Genomic DNA, 20,181 nt, shown 5'->3' with positions numbered 1-20,181 from the left:
ATTGAACCGCGAATCATGGCAAGCCATATAGGATTTTTGCAAAGAGTCTGCCTAGTTTTTCTTGTTTTCTAACATTACTCTCAACTATTTTAGTTCTAATTTACAGCTAGACAAGAAAAGGGAGAAGAATGTGTCTCTGAACATTTTCTCTCCATAAACCCTGACGGGGCACATATCCCAGCTGGTATTCCACCGGGATAAGTGCAGGGTACAACATCATGGTTGAAAGCTAATAGACCAAAATAGAAAGAAAAAAAAAAAAAAAAGGAAAAAGAAAAGGGGAAGTAAGTTATTTGAGTACATAACCTATATTTTTGTTCTGTAGAGATCAACTCTTTTCTTACCATAACTAAACAAGACGAGAAAAAAGAAGAAGAAAAGCTTCCTTTTAGAGACAAAGAAAAAGTACATAAATAACAAACCCTAAATATTATATTATAATTAATAATCTTGTATTACAAATTCAGTACTCAATTAAGAAACATGATCTTGGTCATGTTTAATGTGATTAATATAAACCCTACTAAAATTTAAACAACCCATGCATGAACCAAGAACTTATGATACAAGATCAAGCTAGAAAACTTCTTTTTTTTCCTTAATTATTTCGAGTCCTCTCACTTGTAATCAAGGTACTCTCTTACCAACCCTCACTCTTATTGCTCACTTAATTACTCACTAAATTCTACTTATTTATAATAAGTTATTAATTGAGACACAACTTATTCCTAAAACAAAAATTAATTGATAATTATTCAACCATGAACAAGACCACAAGAGAGTGCCATGAGTAGAATTGCAGCTTCCTTTTCATCTTGTGGGAAAACTTTGTGAAAACCTGAATTATTCTGCTTGTTCATCAAACTTAGAGTGAAATCTTCAAAACAAATCTTCTTATGATTCATATTTTCATGAGGAGGATCTGAAGCAACAATTTTGAACCTTTTCTTGTATGGTGCAATAAACCCATTTTGTGATGTTGCCGTTGGTGATGCTGATCTTTTCATCTTATGGAATGATGATGATCTCTTCATCTTATTCACCACTTTATTAGTAGTCTTTGTAGTCGATGTTATTGTATGATCTTCTTCAAGAACTACTGTTTGATCCTTTGCTGCTGCTGCTGCTGCTGCCATTGCACGTCTTGCTTTTCGTTGTCGAATACCACAAGCATTGCAAAGGGTCTACACAAATTTATGATCTTAGATCAAACAAATATATATAATGCTAGAGAACAAGAAAAACTAGGCAGACTCGCAGAAATCTTATGTGGGTTGTTGTGATTCGCTGTTCTGTGGATCAAAATCATCGAAAGCACGAATCACGACATTCCACATAAGATTTCTACCTATAGTCTCTCTGGTTTTTCTTAATCCTAACATTTTTCATGTATATAAATATATATATAGAGAGAAAGAGATTAATTACCTTAGGACCACTGGGGCCACTTCTCCAAAGAGGAGTTTTGGTTGTGTTACAATCAGTACAGACTCTAATTGTGGTATTGTTGTTGTTGTACTTGGAAAAATTATTGGAACTGTTTTCTATGTTGAAAATATAGGAGGTTTGTTGATGTTGATGAAGATTACCATGATCATACATAATTTGTTTAGTTGTTTCTTCAACAATTTGATTAGGGTTTGTGTTCATCATCTTCTTCATTAACCTCATCTTAGATGACATCCACTTAACCGACGATGACCCATCTTCGGTCCCTTTGTGATGATCATCATGATAGTCTTCTGCTTCTTTGCTATTACTTATGGAGAATTTAAGGTCTCCATAGTTACTTTCATGATCATGATCACCAGTCTTCACAGTTGAAAGTGAATTAAGAGATGGGAAGAATTGATCATCAATTAATGATGATCCACCATGCAAATTAACAACCTAATTAAGATCATAAAAAAAAAATATAGTTTATCAATCATATGTATAGCATAAAATATCAACCTATAACAAAATCATTTTTTAATTCCGAACTGAAAAATGCTAGGAAACAAGAAAAAAGCAGACAGACTCTACGCAGAAATTATTTGTGGTTTGCAGTAATTCAGTGAATCAGAACTATCGAAAAGGGAATCACGACAAGTCACATATGATTTCTGCCCAGAAATTATCTAGTTTTTCTTGTTCTCTATTATTAATCTTCTTAATTACCTCATGTTGATCTTCTATATCAGAAAATCCCCTTTGATCTTGATGATCAGTTAGGTTATTGAAAAAGTTAGGAAATGATGAGAGAGAAGAAGATGGAGAATAAGAAGCAGAAGTAGCATGAGGTGATGGTGATAAACTAAATTGTATTTGTTGATCTTGAATATGGTAATCATGATCACTAGTACTTCTTCCTATAGGATCAGGAGAAGGAGAAAGTGGTGGGTTGGGATAACTTGGAGTCATGGAGAGAGAAAGTGATGATGAGAGTAAGAGAGTGATCTAATAACTAAACCTAGAGAGAGAGAGAGAGAAAAAAAAGTGAGAAGGATGATGAAGTGATCAAAGATTATATTGTTGTTGTCCAGTAAACAAGGGAGAGAGAGAGAGAGAGGTAAAAGGGGCTGAAGAAATGAGAAGTAAATTCTGATATAAAGGGGAAGCTAGAGAAAGAGTGAAGGACTAAAATAGATTCACGTGACTTGAAATAGGGCACAAAAAGGAACAAGTATAAAAAGACAAACAAAAAGGAGAAGTGTAGATGCAACTACACGACCCAAAATGACAAAACCCTATCTGTATTACTGATACCACTGTTTCATCCCAGCTCCAGACTAGCTTACTTTATCTCTATAATTACACATCTATTTAATTACCATATGTATACATATACTTATGTATATAATCTTTGACCTATAAAAGTTCATTCATGGAGTAATCAGAATTTTCTTCCTAACACACTTTTTTTTTTATGTCGTCACAGGAGGTCGACGATCGACCCTCTGTTGGCGAATCTCGCCCTTTCATTTGGTTTTCCAGACAAATGTCGGTCAGATTTGAGTGTTCCATGTCCAGACAAGCAACATTAGGTTTTACTAGACAATCACATCCGGTTTCCTAGACGGTTCTTCGTCTGGAAAATCAAACGAGAGTTCCGGGAAAGGGAGGGCCCGAGGGAGGGAGGGAGGGAGAGAGGGAGGGAGAAAGAGAGGAGAGGGGTGATGGGTGGTGGCGCCGGAGTTGATGGTGGCGGTGGGAGGAGAAGATGAGAGGAAAAGAAACTGAAAAAAAACAGTAAGAGTAGGGGGTGTTTGGAGGAAACAAAAGAATACAAATTTTTTTTAATCAAAATTTTGTACTTCAGAAAAACTTTTATTTCCACGAAACAGCGGCCCTAGAATCTACAAATCAAAGAAGCATCCGTATCATTTTATTGGACTTTACCAAATCATTGATAGACAATATTCAATTATTGGCACAAAAAAACTAGCATTTGGTCATTTTTTTATTAGGCTTTACAATAGTGAAATAAAAAACTTTTGATATATATAACATCAATTTTGGGTGCAGAGAAGTACCCCTATGTGCTACTCCAATGTTTTAATAGGTTTAAGGAGGTATACGAATCATGTTTTTTTTTTTTTTTGTTGAAAGTATACGAATCATGTTAACTAGGCATAAAGGAGGTTGTAGTTTTGGGTGGTCTAGTGGTCAAAGTTATTTCCAAACTTCTACATACCAAGTGAAATATCAAGAGACCAAACTGTCAAAAGAGTTCTCTTCTCTTTTCTAGGTGGATAGATTTGAGTGGATTTGTTTCTTAGAGGCCCATTAGGTTGAGGAAAGTCTTATTACTATAGATAGGGTAAGAGATTTTATTAAAAAGAGGATCTTGGTCTAGTGACCAGTATACATGACTTCAATTGAAGAGTCAAAGAGAGACTTAGGTATTAGTTTCTTATAATATTTATGCATATTTTTGGGTATACTATAGGTTGACTGAGTAATAAACTGATATAGTATGGGGGAGGAATTTTTAGGGATTGTGCTGATGAGTGTTGATGAGATAGATTTTTGCATGGGAGCATCTTTTAGTATTGCCAAAAAGCATTGAATGAGCTTGCAGGCAAGGGACAAACAAAGGCCCCCACCCTCTTTCATTTTCTTTCCTTTTTCACTTTCTTACCATCCTAAGTTAACTTACAAAAGTTAACTTACAAAAGTTGGTTAATTTTTCATTCTATTTTTACACCTCTTCCCCTTTTTGTATCTATGCTGATTTTTGACAATTGGATTCAAACTTCTCACTCATTCATGACTGAAAATACAAACATTTTATTTCCACAATTCCATATAAAGATTGTAGAGTACCTCCACAAATGATTAGCATATTTAATTAGGTGTTTGGAGTAATTAAGGAGAGGAGATCTGTGGCATGACGGTTTGGGACATATTAGTTAATTACTACGACCGAGGCTCATCATGCACAACAACGTCATGTGTGCATCTAAGTATTGCGAGTTATGCAAATCAACCGTGATACACAATATCCCGGCACGAAACCCGGCGGGGTGATGTGTCGGGCTGTGATCTAGAGAGAGAAAGTGAAACCACTTTCTCTCTCTAGATCACAGCCCGACACGTCACCCCGCCGGATTTCGGCCGGGTTTCGTGCCGGGATGAGGATCATTTTCCTCTGCAGATAGCTACACGCATGAGGCAACATTCTTTGATTTTACCAAGACTTAAATTTTAGCTTCCGCTTAACTAAATTATATACCCGTTTGATATTTTTAAATGTTGAAACTGACTTGAATATGAGTTGATGTCTAATCCGCTTCTGATCCAAAAAAGAGAAATTTTGGTGCGACTCGTTTACTTATGTTTGGATGAATTTGATTACGGATTGTTATCACTTTAAATGGTGTTCTTTCTTTGCTGGTTTTGGGAGAAAGTTAGACGACTAAGTGTGAGGGTTTTAGTGTCCTACAAATACTAAAAATCCGGGAAAAAACTTTGTAATCTTGTTCTTGATTCATAGTGAAAATCATTGTGTCATTGTCCTCCATGGTATGGGTACTCACAAACCGAACTACATAAATCTCTTTTGTTTGTGTGATTGTTTGCTTTTATTGTTGCTTTTCTTGATTTATTTGTTCTTCGTCATAACACGAACATCAGCATACACTAGAGTCAGATTTGAACAATTTCTAATTCTAAATTCAAAAACTTGATTAGAGGAATACAAAAGTGTGTAGAACTAAGTCACCCGATGAAAAAAGTTCCTTCTAACACCTCAATAAACGTCTAGCTATTACTAAGATCTATTAGGACTCCAGGCTTAAAACGAACGATGCCCGACTTTTTGGTGGTGGGGTGACGGGCTTTGGTGGACGTGTGGACCACACTCCCCCAACACACGTTGTTGGCCGTTTGTTATCAAATTCAAATGATTGAGATAGAATATTTAAAAAGAATGAACGTTGAATAAGTGTTATAGAAAAGGGTTATTTCATTATGTCTTTAACATAGTGAAAGAAGTTTGAAGAACTGTAATTATGTGAAAGTGGGGGGGTTTTACTTTGCCCTTATATGCTAATGAAAATAATGTTAATCGTAACGGTAGGTGAATTTTGTTTATCTTGTCTCTGTCAAATAGTTTGTGTGGTTGAAGGCTCGCAAAACTTTTAGCTGGTCTAAATATCGATTATATCGAATGTGTCTATAATACCCCAATTTTACTTCCTATTTTTCAAACTTTTGTGGTTTACATGGGACATTTGGGCAATTTTATGACGTTGACATACATGTTAGGGATGGAAATCTAATGAACCACGCAAGTGTGTAACGTACACCATATTAATTAACATCTAACGGGAGTTGTTAACTTTTGAGATGTAGGTTAATTAGTCGTTAAAGAAGGGTTGTAAGTTAAAATACTACACTTTTAGGTTGTAAAATTAATTGCCTCAACCTAGGTTTTATTCTTTCAACAAAAAAAAAAACTAGGTTTTATTATCAATTTTGTTAGCAATATAGATCTACCACTGCAATAGTCATCATAATAAATATATGCCCCCAAAACCTAAAGGATTCAAAAACTAGGATTATATCTAGGGTTAATTCAAATTGGATGTCTAATTTGTGACAAATAATCTCTACATATGTTGAGTATTCTAAAATAGCTCTGCTTGAAAGAAGAAGACTCCTACAGATTCATTGTCGCTTAAGCAACACTAAGGGCATTTAGGGAGTCAAATTTTATCTTTTAGGTCTTCCAAATGGATTTAATGTAGTTTTTTTTTTTTTTACCATTTTTGGTAATTTTTTGAGGTTTTGTAATTTAGTTATTTAGAAGTTGTTAATTCGAGTTGGTACTTGCTAATTGAAGTTTGTTAGTTTAGAAAATTGTAGTACTATATAAAGGGGTCTACTAATCCCGGTGTTTTGGGGAAATAAAGAAAGTTTTCGAGGTGTGAAGTTTTGGGTGGAAAAAAAAAATTAGACTTTTTTGTTTCCCCCAAACAACCAAATCATTTTCATCTTCTTTTTCCTTTCACCTACCATCTCCGGCAACAATTTTTTTTTCTCTTCCTCTCCATCTCCGGCGAAGGGGAGGAGCCCCTTCGCCGGAGCTATGGTTTTCAGACGAAACCAGATCTGGTTTTGTCTGGAAACCAGATCTGGTTTCGTCTGGAAACCAAACCAGACGGGACTGGTTTGTTCTTCAAACTAGACGGGACTGGTTTCTTCAAACCAGATCTCGTCTGGTTTGCAAACTAGACGAGCTACGGCGAAGGGGCTCCTCCCCTTCGTCGGAGACTGAGAAAAGAAAGAGAGAGAAAGAGAAGATAGAGAGAGAGAAAGAGAAGAGAGAGAAGAAAGAGAAACAGAAGAGAGAAAGAAAAAGAGAAGAGGGAGAGAGAGAAGATGATGAAGTTGCCGGCCGTCGGCGGCACCATCCGGCCGGCGACTTATAAGGTGCGTTTGGTTTGATTTTTTTTGTTTCCACCGTCTTCCTAGAAAATATTTCTGCTTTCCCCGAAGCGGTGGCCGTCTACTAATTGTTAAACTCGTTTCTTTTACCAATAAAATTACAACCGTTTATTTATTATTTTTGAACTTTTTATTTGTAAATTTTAGACATAGATCTAAAATTATAGTGGCTATTCTGAAATAGTAAACAATTACGATACCCAAAATTTTAAAATTCAGAAATTAGAGCTCAAATTGAAATTAACTATTATTAGTAGTATCTAAGAAAATTTTGGAGACACAAGCAATTGGATTTTGTAGCCTCATCAAAAAAAAAAAAAGCAATTGGATTTTGTAGGGCCATCTTCCCTCTTTCTTCTCTTATTTCTCTTTTGTTCAAATGCCTGCCAATAACTCATCACAAGAGAAACCTAATGATTGCTAAAATTAAAAAAGCAACAATAATACAGTGATCTCATGTGTTATTATCAACCGAACAAGAGAAGTTTTCTTGATGAGAAGTGTTTTGGATTACTTTTCAAAGGTCAATAAAACTTTAGAGGTCAAAAGGGGGTTATGATGTTTATGGGTACTTTAAATTTTGACCTTTTGGGGGAATTCAAAAGATTGTTTCTGCCATTGTAACCAGTTAGATAGATGGGGTAATGCTAATTAAAGCTACTAATATCAGTTGCCCTAATTTTATCTGTTTTTTCATAAAACTTCTTATTTAATTTATTATAGGCTACTTAAGCTATTTGTTTAGGCTAATAACTACATTATTTATTAGGCCTATATGCACAAAATTACTTGGATTGACCCCTTAAAGTATGATCAAATCAACTTCCCGCATGACGTCAACAACTTTTAGTTAGAGTGGTTACTAAATTGGTTTCCACTCTATAGGTCAAAGATTCGAGACAAGGAGTCGCCAACAACTTCCTGCATGATGTCAACAATTTTTAGTTAGAGTGGTTACTAAGTGGTTACTAAGTTGGACACTGAACCTATTATGTGTCGACCTAGGTGGACATCTAAATTCCAAATAAACACCCATTGATGATGGGAGAAGAACTAGATACTACATTCTTAGTTCTTCCCCCCTTTCATCTTCTCTTTCACCTTATTACCATATCTGAATAACTTCTGTAAAAAATTTACACCCAATTTACAAAATATATGTTTACTCAAATTACATCTCGTACCAATTTCGAATTAGCAAACATAAATTTATATACATACTTAAATTTGCGACTTTTATATTCTCTTTTGTCAGAAAATCTTTTTGAGAGGGTCTACGGAGACATAAATTTTGTAAAAATTCCATCGACACTGAGCAATACTTAAATTTGCGACTTTTCTATTCTCTTTTGTCAGGAAATTTTTTTGAGAGTATCTACGGAGACATAAATTTTGTAAAAAATTCCATCGACACTAAGCAATGTTTGTCTTTTTTTTTGGTCTCTTTAAGATTTTTGTTTCTCTCATACTGTTGGAGAATTTTTAATACAATTATATTATGTATAAAAACTAGATAATTTGACTGCACGTTGTACGTACAACTCTCTCCCAATTAATCTGGAAGTTGAATCACGTACCCGGCCTACAACCATCTATTGTGAGAAAATTATAAGTACAACGGCTAGACGCATCCTAGGGTTCTTGGGAGTATTTTTAATGTTATTTATTGCACTGACTTAGTTTCTTTCAAAAATTAATGAGGATAATATAGACAGCAATAACACAACCCTAGGAGAAGATCCATTGGTCGAAACAGATTTTTTTTCAGTACAAACAAACATACAGACAGTTATATGAAATTGCATTAATGAATGTTAAAAGGACAGAATCATCCTAGTAAGCAGTGACACCTATCACATTTGTAATATAGTTGGAGTACAATATTTTAACTCACAAATTTGATACCCAATATTTGGAGATTGTACCGTTTGAGTAGCTGATGTTTACTCTCAAGCCACACAATATCCACATTTTGTTGCTTCTAATTTTCATGAATGATCAGATAATCATTTTTAAGGTTATATTGAACTTGCCCCTTTCATCTTCTCTTTCACCTTATCACCATATTATCTTCAAATTTTTCTTCACCCTCTCTCTCAACCTAGATTTAGAAATTCATGTATTTTTTTAATCTATATTATATTCTTCCATATGATTTGAACCACCAGTCAACCCACACTATTTACTTCAAATCAAAATTTACCTACTCGAGAGAATTATTAGCAAAGCTAAGGCAATCTACAAACTGAAAATAGTAGACATCAATATTTATTGTGATTAAGTCTACAAAAATTCTATTTCTCATTCCATTTTGGTCCCTCCCCCAACCCTCCGCTGATGTGGCTACATATCACTAGAGTATATTTTCTCACAATTCTCTCTCCAATTGCTTCACACTCAAGTGATATGTTGCTACATCTGCGGAGGGCTGAGGGAGGGACCAAAATGGAGGGATGAATAGAACTTCTCGTAAGTCTAAGATTCTTTCGTATTCTCGACTTACATGGAAAAATCTATAATGTACTTATTTTATTAATCTCATAACTCTGGGGTATGAGGTGATTCGCTACATTGAACAATAAAGTTAATTAGGGTTTCCTAATTTCATAAGTTCTATAACAAATCTAACGAAGTAGATATATAATATATATCTGATTATAGTATTAGATAATTAAAATAGAAATCCTAAATACATGAATCTCAATCTTTTAGATCTTTAAATATCAAGGACTCTAGTCACTCGTCGGATATTATTCTTCTCGATTCGTCACGTTGCTCACATATATATTAATCTTAAAAAGAAAATGATAAAAGATAAAGAAAATAAATGAAAAAGAAGATGATGATGTTGAGACAAGAGAGGAAAAATGAAGAAGAAGCGTCCAAAGAAGAAGAAGAATTCGTAGAAGTATTCATTTATGGAGTTTCTTGTTGCAACTGGTTAATCTTGATGGCTCTGGGGAAGATGACCGAAATGATGACTAAATCACAACTCTTTAAAGAAACCAAGAAAAATTACGGAACTTGAATCTAGATTGAAATTGAAACCTGCTCAATGATGCACCCGAAAAGGTTGCACACCCAAGCGGAGGTATCAAGTAGTAACCGGTAAAACCGGAGTCGATCCAAGGATAAGTTGGTAGTTTGGATAACGAAGGGTCTTATCCCCCGGTCTATGTATCAAATGCTAACTTAGACTAAATAGGAAAGAAAACAAAGATAAATGGGGTTTTTAGATTGAATAAGTAATAAGAGAAGAAATAAACTAATTAAACGATAAAAGTAAACGGGCGAGAAAGATTCGAGAGAAGAGTCGGAGGAACAAGAGTCGGGAGACGGTAAGACTCGATTCGGGCAACAAATAAGTGAGAGAGGTGTCGAAGTCCGGGAATCCATAATGATAAACCTACGACTATGTGTAGTCTGATTTAATGTGTCGAAGTACAATCGATGTTCGACTCCTAAAGTAGATGTCTTTAAGTACTACGTATATCCAGAGATCATACTTAGTCAAACAAACGTCTAAATCGGTTAATCCCGAGTCATCGAAAGTGTCGTCTAGTCGCCTAACTATGTGAAGTGCATGACAAGACACATGAAATTATGACTTAGACTACGATCGATATCGAATACTTCGTTTCGTCTATTAACTATGCGAAGTGCTTGACAAAACATATGAAAATACGATCAAAACGATAATCGAAATAAATGAACATCAATTTATAATCAAAACATCAAATCATATTAAACATAATCACGAATTCATCACATATAATCGACACACTAAAGTTAGCTAAACATGGTGATTGAATAAGAAATGGAAAGGAAATTATGAGAGAATCCCCCTTTTTCGATGTGGTTCGAGGCTAAAATCGTCGGCAAATATAAGTCTTTAAGGTGCAGCCGATCTCCCCTTAGCAAATTCTGGGTTCCCCATAGCGACCATCATCATCTTCTCCATTTAGAACTCAACCTCCATTAAAGCTGAACCCTAGTTTTCTCTCTCTAGCAATCTTCAACCAAAATCAAATCAAACCACATGGGAAGCTAGCCAAGGATGAGGGGAACAAAACCCTAAGATTTCGGGTCAAGAAGGTTGCCGGAGAACTCATACAAGTCCGGTCAAAGTTGAGAATAAATCCGGCCAAAAAATGGAGTTTTCGGCTAAATGAGGTGCTGTCCGGCCTTGAGCTGCTGGAAGTCGCGTCCCCAAGGCCGTTCCGAGCTGCAACCGCGACCTTAGCAAGCTTCCCGTGCACGATCTGTCCGTTCCGAGCGAAATCGGGGCTGCTCCCTTGCTGTCCCGCGGGTGCTGCTGTGAGTCCATGAAAGCTGCAGCAGCAGCTCCCGTGCATCCTTCCCGTGCCGGCCAGCTGCTGTTGCAGCTCTCCCGAGCAGCCCGAGCTGCTCCATGCAGCCCGAGCTGCTGCCGGCCAAGCTTGGCCGGCCTTGCTTTGGCCGGCACTTCTCCTTCTCTTTGCTCTCTCTCCTTCAACCTCTCAAACCTTTAAAACCTTAGTTGATTCTCTAAGTTTTTGATGATGAACACTCAAACCCTAGCCACCTTTCTCTCTCTCTTGCTTGGTTGTTGAATGAAGAAGAAGATGAATAGTGTCTTTGACCCCCTTTTCTCTAACTTGAGTCAAACCCTAGACTTAGTCAAAATTCACTAAGTTTTTAGACCATAAATGGGTGCCTATAAAATCTCTACCCAATTCTTCTCTTAATATTTCTTGGGCTTGGACTTGGACTTGGTTTTGGGCTTTGATTTAGAAACCAAGAGAGTGCCTCCATCCTTGTCTCTACATCTTCAAATTCTTACATAGGACTAGAATACCCTCGGAATTCTTTCTTCCACATCTTCCCCGTCTGAACTCCGAATTGAATACCGTTTTCACCGTCGGACTCGTCATTGACTATACTTGTTATTTGATTTGCTTGAAGTCTTTTACTCTCATTTTCGGCACATGAAATGATAGTGATAATTCGCTCCTTTTATTCCGAATCACATGCTTAACTACAAAGTAAGTACCTAACATGAAAAACACATAAAATATTATTGATAACACTCAAAAAGAACTAATTACTCTAAGTTAGGTTCTCCAAATGTGACATTTTCGTGTCACATCACTCAAACACCATGTTAGATTCACGATTATGTGATACGAATAACTCAATTGAAATAGTTGGCACGATAATTTAACGTAATTCGTTCAAAGATTCCCCATAATCTCGACCTAAATCCACTGAGAAACTGATAATAGATTTATCAATAGTCATCACAGTTGCGGGTTTGATTCAATACATTGGCTAGACATAATTAAATAAATAAAATTCTGAGACTCAACTCATATTTATAGAGTAAATTAGGAGTTCCTAAGTAGATAATGAAAATTATATCATATGTCTTAAATACATGAATCTCAACATTATAAATATTTAAATATCTTGAAATATCTTAAAGTATCTTGAACTTTTGTTGATTGTCGGATCTAGGACTTCTCACTTTCTCATGTTATTCACGTATCTCATTTTACATAATAAGGGCTTCACTTTCATCTTCCGTTTAGTAGACTTCCAAAAAACGTAGGTCGGCCCTGGGAACTATCATTGTAATATTTTTCCCTTATGAATAAAAGCAACTGAGTACGTTTGGAAAGAAAGTGATAACGTCAGAATTTGTACTCCTGGTATCATTAAGATGTTGAGACTATTACGTTGAATCCCACTTTGTTTCTCTCGATCTAGCGAGTGAAACCTACAAAGAACTTAGAAACCTCTCTGACGCTCAAGACAGTCTGATTACCTTTGCTGTTAAAATAATTTAGTATTGAGTGAACTAGAGTTTAGGAGTTAATGACTTACTCTTTGCTTGCCTAGTTTAGGGCGAAGTTTTACCTTTTATAGACTTATTCAACCAAATATTGATATGCGGTGTTGAAAGGCGGTTTAGATCCACCGTGTTGGATTGAAACTACTATTTCGTAGTTGTGAGATATTAGGATTCCTCTTTGTAATCAGAGGCGGAGCAAGGAATTGTAGTATGGCCGGGCTGAAAATTGTAATAAAAGTTTTAGTTTTATTTTTTGAGCTTACCCCCTCAATACTAAGTGAGTATTTCTAATCCTTCACATTACGTAAACCAAAGATTTTTTTTTTCGAGCTTACCCCCTCAATACAAAGATTTTTTTTTTTAATTTTGATACAAGAAAAGAAGTAAAACACATATGTATCAAGCTTTTAACGATCTCTATTTTAATATAATACAATTTTAGTATAATAACAGTTTTGTAGGTTTGATTTATATGAGAAGAATTAGCTAAGAAGATGATTTTATAGAAACGGGATATCAAAACCAAACACACCCTTGTTTTGAGTATTTTGGCTAGAAAACGAGAAAAAAATTAAAGAAAGCTTCCCACAAAGTTCGAACACATGACCACCACATGTGGTTGGAGGGCACTTAACCAGTTGGGCTAGAAGATTTTAGTGATTATGCTGTAGGCTCCCTCCTAAATAATAGTGAACTAACCCGGGCATTAGTGATTATGTTGTAGGCTTCTTTCTAAATAACGGTGGGTTCACCCGGGCTGCAGCCCGGGTTAGCCCACCAATAGCTCCGCCCCTGTTTGTAATTATCCCGTATATATGGTTTAGGCAAATTCCCTTATTCAAGTATACTCAGTATTTAGGATAACTCGTGTTCCAATTTTGTCGATTTTGTAGGGGAAGTTTCCTCCTTAGGGGATGCTCGTATCCCAAGTTTAATAAATACTTAAGATCCTCGCCATCTAGGATCTTTCATAGGATTCGGGATTAAGTCGGTAAAACAGCAGGCACGGTTCTAATTGCCCTCATATTTCGGGATTGAGGTATCGGTCCCGCTTATGAAGGCCCATTTGTCTTCTCTTTTTGAGCCAGAGCAGGGTTAGGTGGATAAGACAATCGTATCGATCTCCCTAGTTCGTGATTTGAATGGCAAAATCTCTTTCAGATTCAACCTCCCTGTTGACTTAATATTGACAAACCCGTTATGCTTTGATTTTCTCTTGACTTATTGACCGTAGTCAACTAATAACCAGATTTTAGATCGTCAGAAAGGACAAGTCTCAATAGTCTTACTGGTTATAAAAACAGAAAAATTATATAAAAAGCTAAACAAGTGATCTACTCCACACACACAGTCTATCATAAGAATGAAAAAGTTCATATATAGATAGAAATAGTCCACCCGAAAATGAAGGATTTCATTATTTGACTTGTATATATCATTTTCTACATTGATAATAATCTTCATCATTATCTAAAATATTAGAACATGGATATAAATATTAATTATTTATGATCACGAGGAGGGCTACGTACATAGTTTCTCAATCACTAGTGTTTACTGAGTAAGCAAGTTAGGGTGAGAGATGGAGAAGGAAGAGAGAGGAGAGGTTAGAAAGGGACATTTGTAATACAAAAGATTGATCTGGCAATGTCCATAATTTTACAGAGTTAGTCCAAAGAAAGGTAGTTTTCAAAAATATTGTGCTTGAAATCTACAGGGCCATGGAGTATGAACTAAATGACAGTATAATTGATGGCAAAAAAGGAAAGAAAAAAAATGGTCCCGGATATAGTCATCCCTGTCTGACTGATCAGCTGGGAGATGGAGATCTTTCTCACTGATCTATTATATGCAATTTGCAGAATCGTATAAGGATAAACAACAACAAACATAATTGGCATGGTGGGTTGATGGGGGCAGGAAAAACTCGGCACCACATCCGCCGACCGATAATGGTTATCCTAGACGTGTTCTAAGCCGTCTAATCCTCAAAATGATCTTTTAGTTTAGTTGGTGGTGTCTGTTTTTCTCGACAGATTTATTACATCACGATTTTCGACTATATAACATAGATACATCAAAAGATAAGAAAGCCATTAAAACAAACTTTAAAGGCCAGAATAACAAACCCGCCAAATTAGCTGCGAATTTCTTTTGTCAAAATCTTTTGTGATTTTAACATTTCCGTACTTAATTTATCTATTAACTACATAGAATACTTTTTTTTGGAGAAAATCACTCTCCAAGTATTTGTCCCATCACATCCTGGTATTCAGAGGAATGCACATCAAGTTGAACTACAACCTCATGTGCAGTTAGGGTTTGTGTAGATCTATTTCAAGACTAGACTATATATATCTATATATTAGTTTATACTAAAGTAGATGCATTATTTTGATATCTTTCTTTATTCATTTTCTCTAAAATTTTGTTGAAATAGTTAGCCAAAATTTTTCATTATTTCAATAAAAGGATTCATTATTTTAGTAAAACTATACAAACGAAAATTGTAAGTAAGAATTCATTTTGTTTTAGGACCGTAATTGAAATAGTTTGATAATTTCGGTGGAACAATTTCAAATTTATTACCATGTCCATGACTTGTAGTACAGTATTACACTCGATAAACTCGATAAAGAGTTACAATTTTAAATTTCTATTTGCATTCTAAAAGATGTGGTAGACTTCTTTTGTGGTTCTTTATGCATATAACGGATTCTGAAAACAAATGGTAAATGCACTGACATAATCTATAGAGAGGAGGAAAGCATGAAAATATCCAAACTGTATTCTTTTTTAATTTTTTCAGAAAAACCATATTTGGATGTTTGAATAACCAAATCTAAAGCTATAACAAACAAATTTTGATCTTCAAGTAAGCATGATTATCTTTCAACAAAAAAAAAAGCATGGTGATTTTCGTTTAATATTGGCCAAAAAAACTCGTTTTCGAGTTGATTTAAATCTGATATTAGAGAGAGAAAATCATTTCTTTTAAAGAGAGAAACTTCATTTTTGGATGGTTTAAATAAAAATAAAAAACTCTTAATTATCAAAAGAGAAAAAAACATACAAGCGCGTGCCTACCACAATGCCTATTAATGGTTGATAGCACTCTTGTAGTTGTCATTTCAAGATAATTAAGTTAAGCCCAATAAACTAGCTAGTTAATGATAATGTAGAGAGAAGAAGAATGGTCCACTTAAAAAAGGTTCATTTTGTTCCAAGTTTCATTTGGTGAAGAGACAATAAGATAAAGTTAAAGATTAGGTCATAAATATTTAAACCACTTTCACTTAAATTTCATCCTTTGCTCCCTTATCCAGATGAGATCTGTACGATCTTATATATCACCAATAAATTGAAAAACCAACATTCGAATTTTTGGGTTCCTAGTCCAAAAATCTACCCTTAAACACACATTTAGTCCCTCTAATATTAATATAGGATTTTAAGCCAAAATAATAATTATAATGGATATTTAGTCCCCCAACATTCCCATTTCCATGAGTCACATGAACATTAATCATTTTTGAGATTGTCATTTCTAATTATTTAAGAAAAATCTCAGACTACTATTAATATAACATAATACTGAAACATCCACCTTCTCATTTGTCTATCAATATTAGTTAACCCTGTCCCAAAACATTCTCCAATTTGAATTCCTACTTACCAAATTGTTACAGATTTTTGCGGAATAGGGTAGAATTTTCGTACATTTAACTCTACCAAAAAAGATGTGCAATCACTATATCCGAATAAAAAGTTACAATTTAAACTCAAATTTATTTAAAGATATTTTTAAAAAAGAAAAAAATGAGTGAAAAACCCAAAAATCTAGACCCTAATAAGAAAAAAACCCACTCAAAAATAATAATGTCAAAAAAACCCATTTTTTGAACATTTTTCAAAATGTTCACAAGATATGTAATTATGTTGTTAACAATACAACATATTTTTTTCATAATTCCATTTTTACCCTTATATGTTGACAACATATATCATTGTGTTGTTATAAAATGTTGACAATATCTATAATAATGTCCCGACTTATTATAAAATGTTGGCGTCATATATAATTATGTTCTTAACAACATATATAATGTATTAGTCAAAATATTATTTGTTCGTTAACGGATTTGTTAAATACAAAGGATAATATGCATAACATTTTAATTTTTGTAAAAGTCAAATAAAAAAAATGCTTTAGTCTTTATATTTATGTCGAAAGCAAAACAAAAAATGCGGTAACCATTTATTTTTTCACAAGACAAATTGAAAAATGTTGTAGCCAAAATGTTTGTGTTAATTTGTCTATGTAAAATGCAAAAGAAAAAAATGCGAAATATTTTGGCAAAACAATGTCTAAGCAAAAACGAATTTGTTCACAAATTTACAAATTGTTGAGACAAACTAAGATTTGTTCAGAAATTTACAAAATTGTCGAGAGCAAACCAATAATTGTTCAGAAATGTTCAAAATTTTTTTTGACATTGATTTGGGCGGAAAATTTCATTTTAGAGGGTAAAATTGTATTTTTACCTACTGGGTTTTTTCCTCATTATTATTTAGTATTGGGCCTGATTCTCTTTAACTTTCCCATTTTGGGCCTTATAATTACTGGCCCAAATATGGAAAGTATAAAATCTCCTGATGAGGTTGTGACATAAATTTGAACGCTAAATTTAGGGTTACTTTGGGGAAGGTGACCTTCCCACCAAAAGAATAAAAGAGTTTAATGAGAATCACTGTTAATTTGTAAATCGGTTAGGAACCAAAATCTATTCTTTTAACTTTTGATGCGCCCAAAGACTTTTCAAATTCAAATATCAATAACACTAATTTTGTGGATTTTCTCATGGATGACACTGTTCACAGAAGCCTCAACGGAATTTTTGTTTTGCTGAAAAAACCTTAGTGGCCCGCTATGAGCTATAGGTAATATTCTTTTGTTGAAAGATCAAACTATCGTGTGCTAAACAACTTGGCAGGAATACATTGCACATGCTCGTGAAGAGAAGGAAGCAAGTTCCGCACCTTCTTGTTTCTTTTTTCAAGCGATCTGATTGAGCTATCGTAGTAGTTTCTAGCTAAACATTACGATCCCTTAAAGGACCGAATTTGATGATCTTCATCTTTTGTCCTTTCCCAAAAATTGATCCCATTGTCATCATGATCGAATGACATCTCCTTCAATCTCGCATTTGTCATAGAACAAGTACAACACTCGATTCCCCTATCGCTTAGTATCTCATCTGAAATGTTATCCTTTTCAGACTTTGCTTCATATCGAGTTCAACTGTCAAAACAAATGATTAATTCCTTAATTCATTTGAGTACGTCTATGCTTTTTCAGCAGATATTCTTCAAGTGGCTTAGAGATACCAATCCTAATTCAATAGGATGTCGTAATTTAAGGAAAAACTCAGACTATTATTAATATTACATATAATAGTGGAACATCCTTCTTACCATTTTCTATCAATATTAGTTAATCCTGACCCAAAACATTCTCCAATTTGACTTCATACGTACCAATTTGTTATAGATTTGTGCGGAATAGGGTGGAGCTTTCGTACATTTAACTTTGAGACGGTAATTCTGAAGCCCAAAAGTGGGAGGGTAATAGGATTTGAGGCCCAATCATAAATAATATCTCAAAAAACCTAATCGGTAACAATTCATTTATGGCATCCCTCACACAAAATAGCCCCACATGTCTCGACCAAATTTCCCGCCCTAGTCAGTAGAGATAACCCATTAACCCAAAACGTTTCTCTCTCTTCATTCACTTTACCCTTTCATTCAAACCTTTACTCTTTCCTTCTCTCTCTACATTATCAACAAACCAGCAACATCTCCTTCATTATTCAAGACTAGTTCAAGATCTGTCTATAAGTCTCTCGACTTTTCATCTCCATCCCGCTAGATTTCTGCGCATAAGTTCGTTTGCTGGAAAAAAAGCAAAGTTGAACTGACATCTTCACACTAGCGTCGGTTGAAAGGGTTTCACCACTGGATAATCTCGAACGCGGTGACTCTTCATAAACCTTTTCATTAGCATCGTTTCGTTCATAGTCTTCGAGAATCTAGGTTTGCTGATAAATTTAGGGTTTTTGTTCTTAAGATTTGGGTTTTGTGATGATTCATAAAATGTCCAGACGTTGACTGACGTCAGAAAAGCCAAGCCTTGACCTGAAGTCCAACGGGTCCACCCAGCTTAAGGCAGCAGAACATCTAATCCCTCGGTCAGGACAAGCTAACATGCATCAGCTCTGTTTCTCCCTCGACACAGACAGATCAACCCTGGAATCACTAAAGGAATGGGGGGGGGGTCCGTGTAAGCTACGCCTATGTCTCACGCCCTAAACTGGGGAGACAGGAAAGTGCCTACAACTTACCGACTCAATCCCAGAATCTCTCTAAAAGATCCCAGTCGGTTACAGATCTTAAGTGTTTAAGCAAGCTTGGGCTTCAAGAGTCTGAGAGGAGAAAGTATCTTCCCAAAAATCTATCATTTCGGCAAGATATCTACGAAGTAGCTTTGAACTTAGGAACTTCCACTTATCTAAGATCCGAGATAGACTCTAAGAGAAACCCTAGATACGAATAAGAGGAAACTTCTCTAACAGTTTGACGACCACCGCCTCACCACAACCACTAATCAAAGTCGGCTTAACATTGCCTATGAAAGGGCCCCCATCGTCTTCCACAAGACAGGTTCACTTTCTCTGAGTAACACATACTCGACCCCCAAAAAGTTCAATCAATATTCAATCTTTTACTGCAAAGAACACCCTGACTGTCGTGAGCGCCGGAGCGGTTTCAGAACCCTTTGCAGGTTTTCCCCCTGGAATCAAGGAAGCAGGAGCAAGAAGGAAGAGCTGGAGCTTGGAGTAAGGAGCAGGAGCAGGAACCAGAGCTGGAGCGATGGCCAGGCGAGAGAATCAGACTCAACATCACAGAATATTCACGTATAACGGAGGCTGTCATGCATCAACTCCCTTTTCATGTTGATATAACGGAAGGCCATTTTTTGACATCAACATTTTGGTCTTAACTTTAGATTTTTTTTGTTAAATCATGAAATATTTTGGGGGAAAATTTTAGTTGATGATGTTTAGCTTTATTGTTAAACAAATTTGGTGTTTGAGAAATATTGAAGAGATCTCCCGAAAAATTTAGCCGTGTTTTCACAATTTTTTTTGGAAGAAATAACCTGAAAGTTTGTGTCTCTTTTAAAATTTTTCGGTTTGATTATTTTTTTTATGTCGAATTTTTTTTTGATTCTTAAAGATATGTCTTTAACATTTCTCCGTCTAGAGATGATGTGGCGTGAAAATGCCACATTTAGATCACGTAACTTCAATGAGTTAGTACGTTTCGGGTTTTATCTCGAGTCATATTTTATG

General features: G+C 35.2%; 1 protein-coding gene across 1 annotated transcript; it reads right to left on the bottom strand.

The window, feature by feature from the left end:
- Positions 1 to 406: 406 nt before the first annotated feature.
- On the bottom strand, positions 407 to 2,641 carry LOC147543718 (GATA transcription factor 21-like). The gene is made up of 3 exons (XM_086637761.1): positions 2,161 to 2,641; positions 1,429 to 1,890; positions 407 to 1,184 (listed from the first exon to the last, which is right to left on the bottom strand). The coding sequence occupies exons 1-3, from the start codon at positions 2,401 to 2,403 to the stop codon at positions 756 to 758; spliced, it is 1,134 nt and encodes a 377-aa protein (XP_086493887.1). The 5' UTR covers positions 2,404 to 2,641; the 3' UTR covers positions 407 to 755.
- Between the last annotated feature and the right edge of the window lie 17,540 nt (positions 2,642 to 20,181).

The sequence above is a fragment of the Eschscholzia californica genome, unplaced genomic scaffold (genome assembly GCF_041429995.1).
Source record: "Eschscholzia californica isolate CP2 unplaced genomic scaffold, dmEscCali1.0.p SCAF_4, whole genome shotgun sequence".
Classification (NCBI taxonomy): domain Eukaryota; kingdom Viridiplantae; phylum Streptophyta; class Magnoliopsida; order Ranunculales; family Papaveraceae; genus Eschscholzia; species Eschscholzia californica.
The sequence above is the reverse complement of the archived record's forward strand: the minus strand, read 5'-3'. Positions and strand labels throughout refer to the sequence as shown.

Coding starts and splice junctions, on each gene's coding strand:
- LOC147543718 (XM_086637761.1), bottom strand. CDS start 2,403: ATGACTCCAAGTTATCCCAACCCACCACTTTCTCCTTCTCCTGATCCT. Junction 1,891..2,160: donor ATATAGAAGATCAACATGAG/GTAATTAAGAAG, acceptor GATCTTAATTAG/GTTGTTAATTTGCATGGTGG. Junction 1,185..1,428: donor GTGGCCCCAGTGGTCCTAAG/GTAATTAATCTC, acceptor AAATTTGTGTAG/ACCCTTTGCAATGCTTGTGG.